This window comes from Solanum tuberosum, unplaced genomic scaffold, assembly GCF_000226075.1.
Source record: "Solanum tuberosum cultivar DM 1-3 516 R44 unplaced genomic scaffold, SolTub_3.0 scf00754, whole genome shotgun sequence".
In the NCBI taxonomy this organism is placed as follows: domain Eukaryota; kingdom Viridiplantae; phylum Streptophyta; class Magnoliopsida; order Solanales; family Solanaceae; genus Solanum; species Solanum tuberosum.
Window position 1 is genome coordinate 94,759 of NW_006239665.1, and position 15,078 is coordinate 109,836.

The 15,078-nt window shown below is 34.9% G+C and overlaps 2 protein-coding genes across 5 annotated transcripts; one reads left to right on the top strand and one right to left on the bottom strand.

Moving 5' to 3' along the window:
- LOC102590874 (lysophospholipid acyltransferase LPEAT1) lies at window positions 1–7,167 on the top strand. Of its 2 annotated transcripts, XM_006367244.2 has the most exons (9): window positions 1–692; window positions 2,091–2,210; window positions 2,338–2,375; window positions 2,772–2,836; window positions 3,771–3,839; window positions 4,765–4,898; window positions 5,545–5,685; window positions 6,250–6,313; window positions 6,640–7,167. In XM_006367244.2, exons 1-9 carry the CDS (start codon window positions 162–164, stop codon window positions 6,657–6,659), a joined length of 1,182 nt encoding a protein of 393 aa, XP_006367306.1. In that variant the 5' UTR covers window positions 1–161; the 3' UTR covers window positions 6,660–7,167. The 2 variants fall into 2 exon arrangements, with proteins under 2 accessions (XP_006367306.1, XP_006367305.1); XM_006367243.2 differs by lacking the exon at window positions 6,640–7,167 and having other exon boundaries at window positions 6,250–6,638.
- Window positions 7,168–7,871: 704 nt separating this feature from the next.
- LOC102591447 (deSI-like protein At4g17486) lies at window positions 7,872–14,760 on the bottom strand. Of its 3 annotated transcripts, none has more exons than XM_006367245.2 (4): window positions 14,455–14,760; window positions 10,971–11,237; window positions 9,503–9,790; window positions 7,872–8,402 (listed from the first exon to the last, which is right to left on the bottom strand). In XM_006367245.2, the coding sequence occupies exons 2-4, from the start codon at window positions 11,179–11,181 to the stop codon at window positions 8,044–8,046; spliced, it is 858 nt and encodes a 285-aa protein (XP_006367307.1). In that variant the 5' UTR covers window positions 11,182–11,237; window positions 14,455–14,760; the 3' UTR covers window positions 7,872–8,043. The 3 variants fall into 3 exon arrangements, with proteins under 3 accessions (XP_006367307.1, XP_015160843.1, XP_015160842.1); XM_015305357.1 differs by lacking the exon at window positions 14,455–14,760 and adding an exon at window positions 12,048–12,135; XM_015305356.1 differs by lacking the exon at window positions 14,455–14,760 and adding an exon at window positions 11,862–11,983.
- Between the last annotated feature and the right edge of the window lie 318 nt (window positions 14,761–15,078).

The window sequence follows — 15,078 nt, forward strand, 5'->3', positions numbered from 1 at the left end:
TTCTTCTTTATTTTTTTCTCTACAGAAAAAATTATAGAGTTACCCAGATCTACGAACAAATTGCTTTTTCTGGAAAAAAACATTAACAACCATGGCTATCCAATAAAGAAGAATAAGAAGATAGCATCCCGTTGAGAATCAATCACCGGGCACCGGAAAAAATGGAGTCCGAACTCCAGAAATTACCACAACCCGAAACAACCCGACCATCACAACCCGAATCCATTGATGAAGGATCCACCAAAGATGATCGTCCGCTTTTGAAACCCGACCCGACTAACCCTCAACTCCAAGTTCAATCGCAGTCATCAAGCCCTAGTATTGAGGAATTAGAGAAGAAGTACGCGCCATACGTGAGGCATGATGTGTACGGGATAATGGGTCGGGGCGAACTGCCATGGACAGAGAAGGTGCTTTTGGGTATTGCATTGGTGACGCTTGTTCCGATGAGAGTTATTGGGGCAACGACTGTTTTGGTGGTGTATTATTTGATTTGTAAGATTTGTACAGCGTTTTGGGCTCCGAATCGTGAGGATGAGCAGGAGGATTATGCACATACGGGTGGGTGGAGAAGGACTGTTATGATGCAGAGTGGGATGTTTCTGTCAAGAGTTATGCTTTTCGTTTTTGGATTCTATTGGATACATGAAACTTATCAGCCTATTAATCTCAATGGCAACTCAAATAATGAGGTATATTTAATTTTGATGTTTAGCTTTTAAGCGTAATTTTCGAAGTAGTTTGTCTTGCCCTTATGTTTATTTACTCATTGGAATACTCATTTATCTTTATGTATTAGATGAGGGAAGTCAAGGAGCTTACTTTGGTACTCCCTAGTACTTTTCAATTTATTTGTCTGTTTTGATTTGCACAATGTACCAAAATGTGCTTTAATCTCGCAGGCTTAAACATGCACGGAAAATTGGAATTGTAAGTTACAAAAAAGAGAGGAAAAATACATTCTTCTTTAAACATATTAGAAAGGAAAGTAATAAGTATAAATTGAAACATAAGGAGGACTTTTTAAAAATTATTATTACTGCTTAGGTGCTGTTTTTTCTTCCTCTAGTGAGTGTTGACCAAAAAAGGAGGGTGAAGGGTTTCCTAATGGAATGGATGTTGATCCACAAAGGCGACCCCACTAGTTTAAGGTTGGTATGTACTGATTTAGTTGTAGTTATTGAATGTTTATTTTTCTAATTCAATCTTGAGGTACATCACTTAAGTTGGGCATGCATAAGTAGAAACTTGCTCCTACTAAAAGTTTTTTTTTTTTTTTTTGGGGGGAACAAACCTAAAAGTTTTGGTATTTATTTTGGTTGCCGAGATATTTGGGATGGATGTGTATATTGAGGGGAGGGAGGGTTGCATAGTGTTGGCTGTTGGGTACGTGCTGCAGAAGAATTACTAGGGCACCTCTATATTACCATTATGCAATTGGATGCAATTGAATAGCAAGTAGAAAAAAATGAGAAGTCATAAACAATTGGTCATTGGATGATCTTACCTTTACTTTTGGGTTGAGTAAAATTGTTGAACCAGTTAAAGGAGTACCTAGCAATTTTACTTGATTAAGTGCCTTTACTGGTTCATAAGTAATGCTGCGCTGTACCCTTATTTTCTGCTTATTCACACTAATATATGGATGATTAGTAGATAAGCTTGGTTCATCTGATCTGTAGATTTGTCAACGCATATTCTTCTTAGTTTTTCTTTTAACCAACTACAGTTGGACTGGTTAAAGAAGGAACTTCTAGCAATTTTACATGAACTTACTCTGGTTCATAATTAAACAATGTTATAACCTAATCTTATGCTTATACACACGTACCTATAGAAGTTTGGTTCTATTGATCTGTATTGTCGATCAACTCGAGGTCAGCCTCTCTACCCCACCAAGGGTAGGGTTAAAGTCTGCGTAGATCCTACCCTCCCCAAATCCCACTTATGGGATTACACTGGTTATGTTGTTGGTTCATTTGATCTGTGGTTTTGTGAACACATTTTCTTCTTAAATTGTTGTTTAACTAATATTCCTGGTTTTCACCTGCTTTGATCTGTGACGTGATACATTTTTTTCTCTTTGTCAGGATGGATCAAAACTGCAGGCTGAAGAACTTGAAAGACCAGGGGCAATTGTGTCAAACCACATTTCGTACCTGGATATATTGTATCACAAGTCTTCCTCATTTCCTAGCTTTGTTGCAAAGGTCTGTGACTTCTTTTACAATCTTGGTAAAATGAGATTTAGACAACTATTTTTTGTTCGATGGAGCCACTTTGGGCACACTTTGCTTAATCTCCTGACCTTGCTTCTTTTTGTTTTTATTGCTGAAGAGATCAGTGGCTAAGCTTCCTCTGGTTGGTCTAATCAGGTTAGTTATAGTATTTATTAATATATGGAATGTATTTATTAGTGGTTATTACATATTCCTTTATCTTCTAGTATAAAATTGTTGAAAGAAAGAGAAACATTAAAGAAGATATAGAGAGAATGTTTGAAGTCAAATGTCTTACATCTAAGACTTTTTTATTCATACCATTCAATGTACGTAGATACATCTACTAGATGTGGAGTACTTTTATACACTATCTACCATAGTACATCTAAGTATAATTTTTATTCACTTTCCCTCTCGAACAATACGTGAATCTGATATATTGAACTTTTCACATAATTCACATGACATACATATGCTTGGTCTGCAAGAGTTGATGGATCATCACAAACTCCATACAATTCTTAGTGATTGTTGATATTTTTTTTTCAGCAAGTGCCTTGGCTGTGTCTACGTCCAGAGGGAATCTAAATCACCTGATTTTAAAGGTGTCTCAGGTAATAAAGATATTGCACTAGATTTGGTACAATAATATAGCTCGTTTGTTTGAGGAAATAAGAGAAAGTAATCTTGTATAGAACTTTGCATTATTGATTTGTCTAAGTCACACAATGAATGCAGAAATTTAGAATGATAATTTAGTTTCGCTTTACATCAAGCAAGCTTTTGCAACCTTCATGTCTTAGAAGATGGGGGAAGGATAACTTTTTTACACCTTCTATTATATGTATGACACTTTTGTATTTCTTGATGTTTGACAGCATGTTAGTAATGACACAATTTTTACTTGGTTTTGAGGATTCAAATTGGTGACTTTTTACATTTTAACTGATATTTATTTCATTAAACTACCTATTAAACCATTTAGTTAATTCCTTTGTGAACTTCTAAACCATTGGCTTAATTCCATCACTCCTTATATAGTATACAAGTTAAAATAATAGTATCTTAAACTTCAGGCTTAGTGAAAAGAAGTTAGATAAAATGGGATAGAGGGAGTCTTTTTCAATCAAGGCGGTTGAATTTCTTTTACAAAAACTATTTTGGAGTCATGGAAATGTTTATTGCTATATAGATTTGGTGTGTCCGGAAACCTCAAGGTAAAATCTTCTGCACCATGACACTTCCATAGATGTAGTAGAACCCTCTTCTTAATGGCATTTAACTTCAGTGTTAGGCTTTACACATAGGTGACTAAAAGCAGTAAGGATTTGATCTTCAGTGTCTTTTCTATAGTGGTAGTAAGCAAGCTGAATAGGGCAAAAATATAGCCTTTTCTCTTGTATTGGAATGTACAGTAGGATATTCTTTGATCATATATTTTTTACCTCTTTCCAGCTTTCCCCTTGTCCTTTACCCTCTCCTCCTTTTCATATGGAATGCAGCTTTAATTTTTGCCACATCCTTGGGATTAAACTTATACAATTGCAGGTGTTGTAAATGAAAGGATTCGTGAAGCTCACCAGAACAAATCTGCACCAATCATGCTGCTTTTTCCAGGTCAATGTTGCTTTTAGTGCACCAACCGACTGACTTGTGTCTCACATTTTACTGCACATTTCTTCTACCAATATTTTTCTGCTTAACACTGATCAGTTCATAGATGAGTGATGGTAGATATGGGTTCTTTTGCACAGTGAAAGAGAGGTAGATAGAGAGGGATATCACATCTTTGGCATTTATTTAATGTTATGAGTATACCTAAAATTTTTCTAGCTGTTTGTACTTCACCAGACTTTATTCTTTTCCTCATGGACATGATCTTCTTCCACTAATTTTTTTTGGTGAAAGCTTTTACTAATTTGAATGATGTGAAGTTGTTCATTGAGTTGATAGATCAAGAATCTATTAGACTTATTTAATGAATTCAAACATTCTTTAGTCAAATTATATTTTGGTCTTCTATTATATCTAAACCTTGGGTATAGTTGTAATATGAGACTTCTTTAATATGCTTAAAAGTTTCTACCTGTATAGACTTGATCTGTGATTGACGTCCAGCATTTCAAGAACTCTCTGTCAAAAATTTGATTTTGGAGGGTTTTTTTTTTTGCTTCAAAGAATGAAATGAATCAGCGTTCATAACATTATGATTCGGTGTACATTTGAAAGAGAAGCTGAAGGATATTTTGGGGTTGTAAAAATGTTAAGGGATAATAAAGTAAAACACTTGGTCAAACTTAAAGAGCTTTTATACTGAAGAGCCATAAGTTAGAGGTGTTTATATAATATATTTTGGTTTGTTTTAGCTTTTAAAAGCACTTGGCTTAAAGACCAAACACCAAAATAAGCCAAAAAGTGGTTAAAAGCTAGTTTGATGACCAGCTTTTAAGCTAGAGCTTTTAATTTATTTCTTAGATTCTCTTGCAAAAATCAACTTCTGATGGTTTACTACAGTTTTGATCTGTTATCTTTTTCCTTGTAGAGGGCACAACCACAAATGGTGATTTTCTCCTTCCATTCAAGAGTGGCGCATTTCTCTCAGGAGCTCCAGTGCAACCTGTGATACTAAGATATCCGTACCAGAGATTAAGTCCTGCATGGGACTCTATATCGGGGGTAAGTATTTGGTGATTTGAAACGTGCTTTGTCATTTTAGGACACTCTGCCACTAGGTAGTACTCCATCTTCAGTGAATGATTCAGTTTCATAATACTGTGCTTTGTTACAGATACAGGCTAATATTCATGCTCCCTCCTAACACCAATGATTGTCTTTTTTGTTCATCTTAAAACATGTTATGTTGCTTGTTTTGGTTTTAAGAATTATCATTTTCTTGCATTCAGCCATGTATTAATTGTTTTCCTGCTTCTGTGCAAATGAATACTGCATTATAATTTTCCTGTTCTGACAGTTAGTGTAACAGAATACAGATACGGATTATAGAATTGTACTACTTTGTCGGGATCTTGGTTTCTTGACCACAAAATAGACAAATGATAAATTTCTTAGATGAACTTTGTGGCACCAAGTTAGTCGTTACCGCAAGGAAAATTAAGTATCCAATACCTGAATATTTGTTCTGATATATGAATATACGCTGATTGCACAAAAGTTCTTGTTGGGATATGCATCTAATTATATGGTGGATTGGTTACATTTATAATAATTGTTCATAGTCATCAGTGTTATACTGTTAAATAAAGTCATGAATTATATGAGACTGGTTCTTATTCCTAGGATGAAAATGCAATTCCTTTTGCAGGCTCGGCATGTGATTCTCCTTCTCTGTCAATTTGTAAATTATTTGGAGGCAACTTGGTTACCTGTTTACTACCCTTCTCAGCAAGAAAAGGATGACCCTAGACTTTATGCTGAGAATGTTCGGAGGTTGATGGCTCATGAGGTATGTTTTGCATGCAATTTTACCTTAATGACAAGCTCAATCTTCATATTCGAAGAGTAGGAACCTAAAGTAAATCTGGAGACCTGTTAGAAATATGATTTGCTAGTTTTATGCCCCTCTCCCCCACTACAATTAGAGGAACATACTTCATAGTTCATTGACCATTTTGTAAGAATGAAATTTCATTCAATGCTTCCTGCTCATAAGATGTGGTTTTGTAGAAAGCGGATATATTTCTCTGCAATCTGGACATGGCAAGCTATGTCCCTTATTGAGTTTATGTTGAAATTGTCTTTAGAAAATAGGAGTCCGGTCCTTCACAATTTGGAGAGTCTCCCATTATTCCTGTGCTCTTATGTTTGTATTCCTTGAAAGTAAGAGCTAAGTATCATGATCTCTGCACTGCAAACAACAGATGCTTATCTTTATAAAGTAGTATTCTTTTCACCTCCCCTTGTGTTCTCCCTAGGCATGTAAAGTAAATAAGTGAATTTATTACAGGGTAATTTCAATCCTCTGTATACTTGTGTGCGGATTGATGATCTCATTCCTCTGGTCTTGCAGGGTAATTTGTTACTTTCAGATATTGGTTTGGCAGAGAAGCGAGTATATCATGCTGCTCTCAATGGTAATAATAGCATGCCTACTGTTTTCCATCAGAAAGACGATTGATAATTTCATCGCCTGGGCACTGAAAAGATATCTAATCCAAGTGTGATGCTAATTGTGTTGTTTCTGAATATAATGACAGTGCGGTTGTCCTCTATTGTCTAAAATAATAAAATTTGGGTGTTCTGTCTTTGTTGATATCCTGGGTGGACATTTGTTGTTCAGGTTTCCAGTTTGAGAGGTTGTATGTGTTGTATATCATGTGTTACATGACAATTAGGCAATGTTTTAACAAACATCTTTGGACATTTGTTTATCTGAAGAATCTCTTTGGTGTTCCTGCAGGTTTGTTTTGTCAACAGTAATTCGGGTTCGCCATCTGTATATTCATTCTGTGATTCTATTATTTGCAAAAGTTATATGAAGATAGCTTATCCAGATGAAGCATTCTTTGTGTCTATATCAATGAAAATGGACCTATGGACAACATTCTTTGGCCACAGCCAGTGGTTACATGCTCAAATATCTCTGTTTCCTATTCATTTTACCTTCCGTTTTGACAGACCCAAAAAGGTGAATTCAGTGTAGCAGCTAGTGCTGCTGGCTGGGTTGAATGTAACTCCCAAGATTAGGTTAGTGTCTTCCCTCTCTTCCGGAATGTGAATAGACTCCCCACTAATTTTCCTTGACGATTGCTCCTGAGCTAAGACATAGAAGTCGCTTCTTCACCTACTTTTTGGTTATCAGGAGTACTCAAGGTTCTTGTTCATTTTTTTTGTTTTTGGCTAAATGTATTCAAAGATCAGAAATCAAGTATGTTGGAGGCACATCAACACTATCTCAAATATCATTTCTCACATCTTGAAGTGTTTATTTCTCTGTCTCTTTTCTGTATGCCTTGTATGCTACTGAAGATTGTCACTGGAGGGAGACACGGTTGTTGGGTGGGTGTTGTGCAGATGCAATACCATCGATATATTTTGTATGCTGTTGAAGATTGTCATTCGAAAGAGAGAGGACAGAGATGCCATTGATGTTATCATCCTGTTCTGTAAATTTGGTCCAGTAATTCTTAGCATCACATCTTTATTACGTTTCTCCCTATGATGAACTAATTTGATCAATATATTATGCCAAAGTTCATAACACAAAAAAGTGAGCTTATGTGGGTAAGGTGTGCAAAAGTAACAAGCTATTTATAGTGCCACATTTCACCAAGGTAACTAGAAAATATTACGCGATAATGTAAGCTTTATCTTTCTCTACGAAAAAAATGAGCAACGATAGATACATGATCTCCCTCATATTGCCTAACAGCCTACACAGATGTTAACGACTTACAGTTGAAACAATTGTAGTATTCTGCAGTAAAAAGTAACAGCAACTTAAACTGGAAAACTGGACATTTTCATGTTGCAGAGATGAGGAATATACAAATATATCATCCCACCAAATCATCAGACTTTTTCAACATGTTGCATCTCTCAGTAGAACGGCGTGGAAAGTGGGTTGTTATTTTATGTGGATGCATACTCGTGTGATCAATCGATGAACGAAGCAGAAAATTACTCAAGGTACAAGGGACCAAACAAGGAACACAAATTGTATATACTGGCAATGCCACATTACACATAGTATACCTTCTTAAAGAATGTAAATCTATCATTCTATAGTTTTCTCAAAATACCATATGGGGTAGCCTTCACAATTTTTTTTTCATCAAGGAAAATGTGATCACAAGAGAGTACATTATGTTTGCTTTTCCTTTGAAGAGCATTTGGTAGACTTTCTCAACTCCAACGAAGGTAAGCAGCCTTTAACGGGTGACTGTAGAAATAACGAAGACGTAGATAGCTTCTGTTGTCTCGTTGAAATCGAAGAAAAACAACTGAAAGCACTTCTCAGCCTTCTCTTCTCACCATCATATTCTGGGCCATTTGGTACGTCTTTGACAGCAGATAGCTTCTGTTGTCTCGTTGAAATCGAAGAAAAACAACTGAAAGCACTTCTCAGCCTTCTCTTCTCACTATCATACTCTGGGCCATTTGGTTCGTCTTCGACAGCAGCAACTTTCAAAGCCTCAGGTAACATGCAGTTGAATGCTGAACCTACGCAGACAAAAAAAAGAAGAAGCAGCATATCATGAACAATACTTTTTCCATTTTGTTTTATACCGCGGTGCTTATTAGGGCACAAAGTAAAGTATTTTTGGAACTTATGGCCAGCTATGACGCTTTTATGGCTATAATAGCATGCCATTAGGGGGGGGTAAAGAGTTCTCAATAGAAATGTGTCATTCTTAGATGCCTAAAGCTTTTAGCTTTGATCATTTGACGTTGAGTGAAACTGTTCCTCACTAGATAAAACAAAATTTCACCACAACCAAGGAAAAAGATAGATAACATATTGGGAACAGACTAAAAAGGAAAATATGCGACACGAAATGGAATAGGAGTAGTAGTTAATAAGCTTTTCTAGAAAATATGAACACTCAATCTTTGTTTTTTCTTTTCAAATAGGACATCAAAAAGGAACATATATCCTGTACATTCAGGAGGTGAGACTCATCCACATTGGCTAAATGGCAATATGAAGTTATCATTTTTATTTATGAATATCATCTCAAGTAGCATCATCATAAGCAGATAATGTGCTTGAGATTGCGCAAGTATACAAGACAACTTTTCTCAAGGTCTGATTAGGTCCAGTGACATATAAATCTCATAGATACTGTTAACAAACTTATGGAAACAAAATTGTACAATGCTTTTAGCTATACTTTCCGTGGAAGGAAAACCAAAATATGGACAAAGATATACTTACTTAGAGATGTAAATGTTCTATTTCAGGAAAGTAGCGTTCTAAAAATGAAGAGTTATATCTCTAAAATGGGAATTCGAGATTAATTACTTGCCGGACATATGCAATAATATCATATAGAGCAAGAGAAGCCACCAAATTTGTGTACTATAACTGAATCAATGGTAAATGGAACCTTTTGATCTGTAATTAATACTGCACGTAAGGACTTGAGTGCCAAGATGGAGGGAAAATGGATTTTTGTTGTGAAGCATAGAAAGAAACAAAAGATATGATTTATTGCTCTATGAACCACATAAATTGATGATAATTAAAAGCCAGAACACATTCTGGGCAATATTAACTGAAGACACAGCAAAATAAAGAGTGGTGGAATGGCAAAGGTTACCTAATTTTGCAAGCCTGTTCACCCATTTTGGAATCTTTTTCCCGGTCAGCTTGTGGCATATATCCTTGCAAAAATGGTTGCAGTTCTTCACGATCAAGTGATAGGAGTCACCATTGTAGGCAGCAGCTTGATGCTCAATGAACTCTCTAACCTGATTCGGATCCAGCTTTGTAGTTCCAACAAATATTGACTTCCTAAACTTAAATCCTGGACATTGTCGCGGTTCAACTTCAAAGACACCACTGGTTGGGTAATCATGAGCTCCAAATGCGTACTCTACACCATGAACTGTGAAGTAAATGTTACATTAGTTGAAGTTCAAAAATATGAGGCATAGAAGAAAATTGCTGGCACGTCCAAGATTTGAGTTAGAGACGTGTCTTCTCTTAGCAGTAGCACAGAATCATTTTCATCTCAAGCTTCACATGCTAGTGGAATATTCGGAGAACCTTGAGGTTTCATTGGACTCAAAGAACTTGCAAAAACTGCATTTTTTTCAATGAGAAACAGATTGCAGGTACCAAGTGAACACTCGAGATGAAAAGAGGTGATATCTATAGAACCAAAACTGCATAATTATCTTCTTCAGGAAGCATTCAAAGATGAACTGAGAGGTGTCAAATGCTATAACACGTCAAAAGTAGAAATCTACAAACAAACTGTGATGCAAACCAAATATTTATTAGACATGAAAACGTTGCGAATAAGCTCCAATGCATGCTCATATATTTACCAATCATATAGAGATTCAAACTGAGAATGAAACAGTTCTAGGGTATACTACATGAATATACCCTAGACAATACATGACACACCTGCAACTTACCGAGGACATGACCCTAGATAGGAGGATATGGAGGTCGAGGATTATGGTAAAAGGTTAGTAGGTAGTCAAGTATTATCTAGTTCCCCTATCAATATTATTACTCTCCTACTGTCTCATTCTTCGATTTTATTGTTACATGTTGTTTCCTTTGCTTCAGTTATCGTACATTTTGTTGTTGCTACTTGTTCTCTTCTAAATTATTTTTCGCATGGCTTCTACGTTACTATATTTGTTTTACTCACTTGTATTCTTGAATCTGCTTTACTCGAGTCGAGAGTCTATCGGAAACAACCTCTTCACCTTCATAAGGTAGGGGTAAGGCTGCATACACACTATCCTCCCTAGACCTCATTTGTGAGATTACAATGGTAAGTTGTTGTCTTCGTTACATGATATACCCTAGAGGCAAGTTTCAGATCCTGAATTTAAACATCACAAACATTTTTAATCTCATTAAAGCTAAATGAAATATACGACAGACAAACATATGATAATGTGGTACATATCATCTTGTAGATGCAATTCTCTCATTAATCAATTAGTAAAATCGAGGTTTAAAATAGGAAAAAAATCCATATAGAACCATATATTTACAAGGAAAGGATAATTTCCCTAGGTGCACACTTAAATAATATCTCTTACCTTCCACACCAGAATGGAAGATGCCAAAACCAGCCCAGTAGACATAGTTGTTCATTGGTGTCAAGTCATACACATTGAGACAAACTGGTGTCTCACCAGGAGCAAAACGATCCGACTTCGTTTTGGGGAGCAAACAAAAATGTGCTGATGATTTGGTCTTCAGACGGAGAGGCATGCCTGATTTCCATCCTTTCTTTGATTTTAATGACATTTTCCTTTTACTATGCAAAATAAGATTCACTCAAAGCCCACCGGCGTCTTGTACATCTGCATTAACAGAAATGCATAAGGCTTCATAATAAAGTTTAAGAAGTCAGTCTTCAGAACAAGAAAAGAAAAAATGCAAAGAGAAAATTAGTAATGTACCAATGAAAGAATCTTGTACCAAGATAAATAATCATAGCTGTTTTCTCACAATACAATTCCAACGATTTAATAGAAACTTGCAGCAGATGAAGTTCAATCATGCAATGTTTCTATGTATCAACCAATGATATCAGTTAAGTATGAGAACGGCAAAGCAAAAGGATAAATCACTAGGGCATGTTTTCCATCTAAAAGAGCATATCATTCTAGTTTCGTCACCTCCATAAATCAAGTTGACATACAGATTTGGATCATATACAAGTTCGTCTCAAATTAGAACTAGTAACCATATGATAATGATAAGTACAAAAACTAGTTTTTTTCATGTGTGCCAGTACACCAGTACAAAAACAAGACCAACCCATTTGATGAAAACATTAGCCTTGTGCTTTCAAGAAATTTCCTTATTTAAACTACTTTGCTAAACAAAATCACTGGGTTTCTATAAAAAGATTTAGAGGGAAACATGAAATGTTACATAATTGACCAAGACCACGTATAATATGGCACATACTGTTTGCTAACCTGGAAGCTGTCTTCTGAGAGATCTAATGCATTATATATGAAACCAGAGGGAAGAACAACATGCTGGTAACAAACTACAATGTGCTTGCTCTATCTGACTACATATCATCCATCCAAAAACCAACTTTTTTTTATTGGCATGCCATGAATTATGTGCATTATAACTTATTACCAAATCTTTCGTACCAAATGTTCTCCATCCAACTTCACATCAGAGCATTACAACCATTGCACTTGACGTAGCACATTACAACCCTTTGTCCATGCACTTTTAATTCCTTAAAACAGACATATCACACAATTTCAGACTCTTTTTGTGTATTACATTGGAAAATATTTAGCTAACAGCCTGCTTTTACTAGTCATGCTAGCTATTCTATGATACAGCTTGATCCTTTTAGGATAATATATAAATATATAGCTGTTGCCACCTTCCATTTTAATCACCGGCCATTGCGACAAGGCCCTACTATGACTTCTCAAAGTTTGAATTGTTCAATTAACAAATGAATATTTAAACAAACCAAGTTAAGTGAACATAGAACAGTTGTGAGGAACTTCCCATAAAAGATTATGTCAGAAGGAATCTTCAGTTGGGAGAGAGAGGAGAGAGGGAAGTTAAAGAAAAGAAAGAATATATCCATCTCTTTCATTTCCAAGAAAGTCAACTTTGTGGCATAAGTAGGAAACAACTAACTCTAGTATGTAATCCTCAGTAGTCTGCATCCATTATTGCAGCTCTTTCTTACATCTACATACTTTAATTCAAAAGCAGAATTGGAAGTTCAATTTTAATTAGCTCATTTAATAGATATTTGCTAATACACAACAGGGTTGTTTGGTTGTTGATTAGGAAGGGAATTATTCATGTATTAAAACTAGCATAACTAATACAATATCATGTTTGGTAGCTTTTTAGTTGCTTTGTATAAAAATTAGCACACCAAATATGGTGTTTGGTTATTAAAACAAGTATAAGTTATGAGTCAATTTTATGCGAGATAGAAGATAGACAATACAATGACTACTAATACATGAATACTTAAACGTTAAATTAAGCCCTGTATAACTAATGCAACCAGACGGCCTTGTACTGATATAGACAATCTAATTGTGTACAAGCATAGATCAGACAGATTATTCATTAACTATTAACCATAACAAGCGTCCCTCAAACAAAACAAAAACAAGAAGACACATTGATTATTATCTTTAACTATATAATGTCAATTTCTACCTAAGTTGAAAAGCATTAAATGGAGTTGACACTTCTTCATCTTTGCCGATGTACTGGTTTCAAACTGTATACTTAGATAATCTCCTAATCCTCATTCTGATGATTTTCTAGTCCAAAACTAGGTCAAAAATCTATGTTGCTTGGACTCTTCAAAAAAATCAACGGGTGTGTGGGTGCGTGTGCTTTTGCGGAGATCTGATACGGGTGAGGCAACATTTTTGGAAAGTCCAAGCAACATAGGTCAAAAAAGGGAAAGGAAAAAAATGACTGTTCTAAAAAGGAACTCAGAAAGTAGTTTGACCAAAGTGTTCTCTTACATAATTATTGAAGATATTGATATGATTAATAACTCCCACATTTGGAAATGCAGAGAGAAGAAGGGATTGATAGTTCAAAAGTCAAATGAAAAGCTATGAAGTAAGCAGATCCCATAAATTATAAATATCCCCAAAATAACATAAATTAAAATAAATTAAACTTCTGTCTTTTTTGGACAAGTAATCACCACATAGCAAAGAAACAAACAGTTCACTATTCCTTCAAATAAAAAAAGAGCTATTATGTGACTCTTATCATTAGGAGTGGAGCCAGGTGGTGGAAGGGGTTCATCCAAATCCCTCTCGTCGGAGAAGTACGTTGTATATGTAAGATCAAATCTGATATTTATGTGTATATATTGCATATTGAACCACCTTGACACAACTGAGAATCTATTCCGAACCTCCTTAGTGAAAATCCTCACCGCGCAACTATGACTAGATTCAAACATGTACAGTAAACTTTATTCCTCCAAATATTCATACAAATCCCAGTTCTGAAATGCTGCTTTCTAAAGAAAAGGCCAATAAAATTCATGTAGGAAACAAAAATGCAAAAAGAAAATAAAACTGGAACTCAGAAGAAGAAAAAGAAGAAATAATGACAGAATCACAGCTTCAACATGTAAAAAGACCAGTATTATATCAGATCTTACAGCAAGATTGAAACTTTTGCAGTGAACAAAAAGATTCAACCAAATCTTGAACAAGAAATAGCAGGTTCACAAAATTTCAAATGTGGACAGAACTCAACCACAAAAATTTAAGAAAAATTCGAACTTTGCACAATAATAAATATCAAAAGCCACAGCATTTGAATAAACATCAAGAAACTCATATGGGGATCCAGGATTTGAACTCTACAAAGATTCAATCTTTAAGAATAACAACAATCTCTACTATTTATCATAATTTTAACGAACGTATCAAAAGTACTGAGTTCAGATAAACCCGATAACTTAAACCTGCATCTACCTCTGAATGAAAAACATTTCTAATATAAAAAAAAGAAGATGAAAATTTTAAATGAAAGACTTACAATTTTCCATTAGAAGAGATACCAAAGACTCCACCTTTAAGCTTTTCTTGACCATACACACACACAAAACTATAATGCAAATGGTGAAAAAACAAACAAACAGAACATCCCTAGTTGTGTCTCTTCATGAGTATTTCACACACATTCATGTTTTTCTGAAAAGATTAACAGTGAAAAAAGCTAAGATTTTTCAGAATAAAGTAAAATTCTGCTTTGGTTTAATATAAGTAAAAGAACTGAAAAACAGAGAGAGGAATTTGAAGGGACCCTAAATTTCAGAAGCTAAGCAGAAACTGACAAAAGAAAGAAAATACAGAGACACACACTCTGTCTCTCATTCCTTAATTTTTATTGGGATTAATAACATTTTTAGTCCTTTGATTATTGATAAAATTTAATTTTAATCCTTGTAATATCTGATTAAGTACATTTAATCTTCAATAACTTAAAAAGTTCAATTTTAATTCCTTAACTTGTGGATATTCATTAAAAAAAAAAAAACTTGTGGATATTCACAAAATTTCTAAATTAATAATTATTTCTCTTAGTTTATACTCCGATGTCTAATAATAGTTGTTCACTATTGACTTGAGACAGTAATTAAGAAGCAGTAAATGATAGAGA

Excerpts from the sequence above, each read along its gene's own strand:
- LOC102590874 (XM_006367243.2), top strand. The coding sequence starts at position 162 with ATGGAGTCCGAACTCCAGAAATTACCACAACCCGAAACAACCCGACCA. Across the intron at positions 2,211-2,337 it reads TTCCTAGCTTTGTTGCAAAG|AGATCAGTGGCTAAGCTTCC; the intron begins GTCTGTGACTTC and ends TTATTGCTGAAG. Across the intron at positions 3,840-4,764 it reads AATCATGCTGCTTTTTCCAG|AGGGCACAACCACAAATGGT; the intron begins GTCAATGTTGCT and ends TTTTCCTTGTAG.
- LOC102591447 (XM_006367245.2), bottom strand. The coding sequence starts at position 11,181 with ATGTCATTAAAATCAAAGAAAGGATGGAAATCAGGCATGCCTCTCCGT. Across the intron at positions 9,791-10,970 it reads CTTCCATTCTGGTGTGGAAG|TTCATGGTGTAGAGTACGCA; the intron begins GTAAGAGATATT and ends TTTACTTCACAG. Across the intron at positions 8,403-9,502 it reads GAACAGGCTTGCAAAATTAG|GTTCAGCATTCAACTGCATG; the intron begins GTAACCTTTGCC and ends TTGTCTGCGTAG.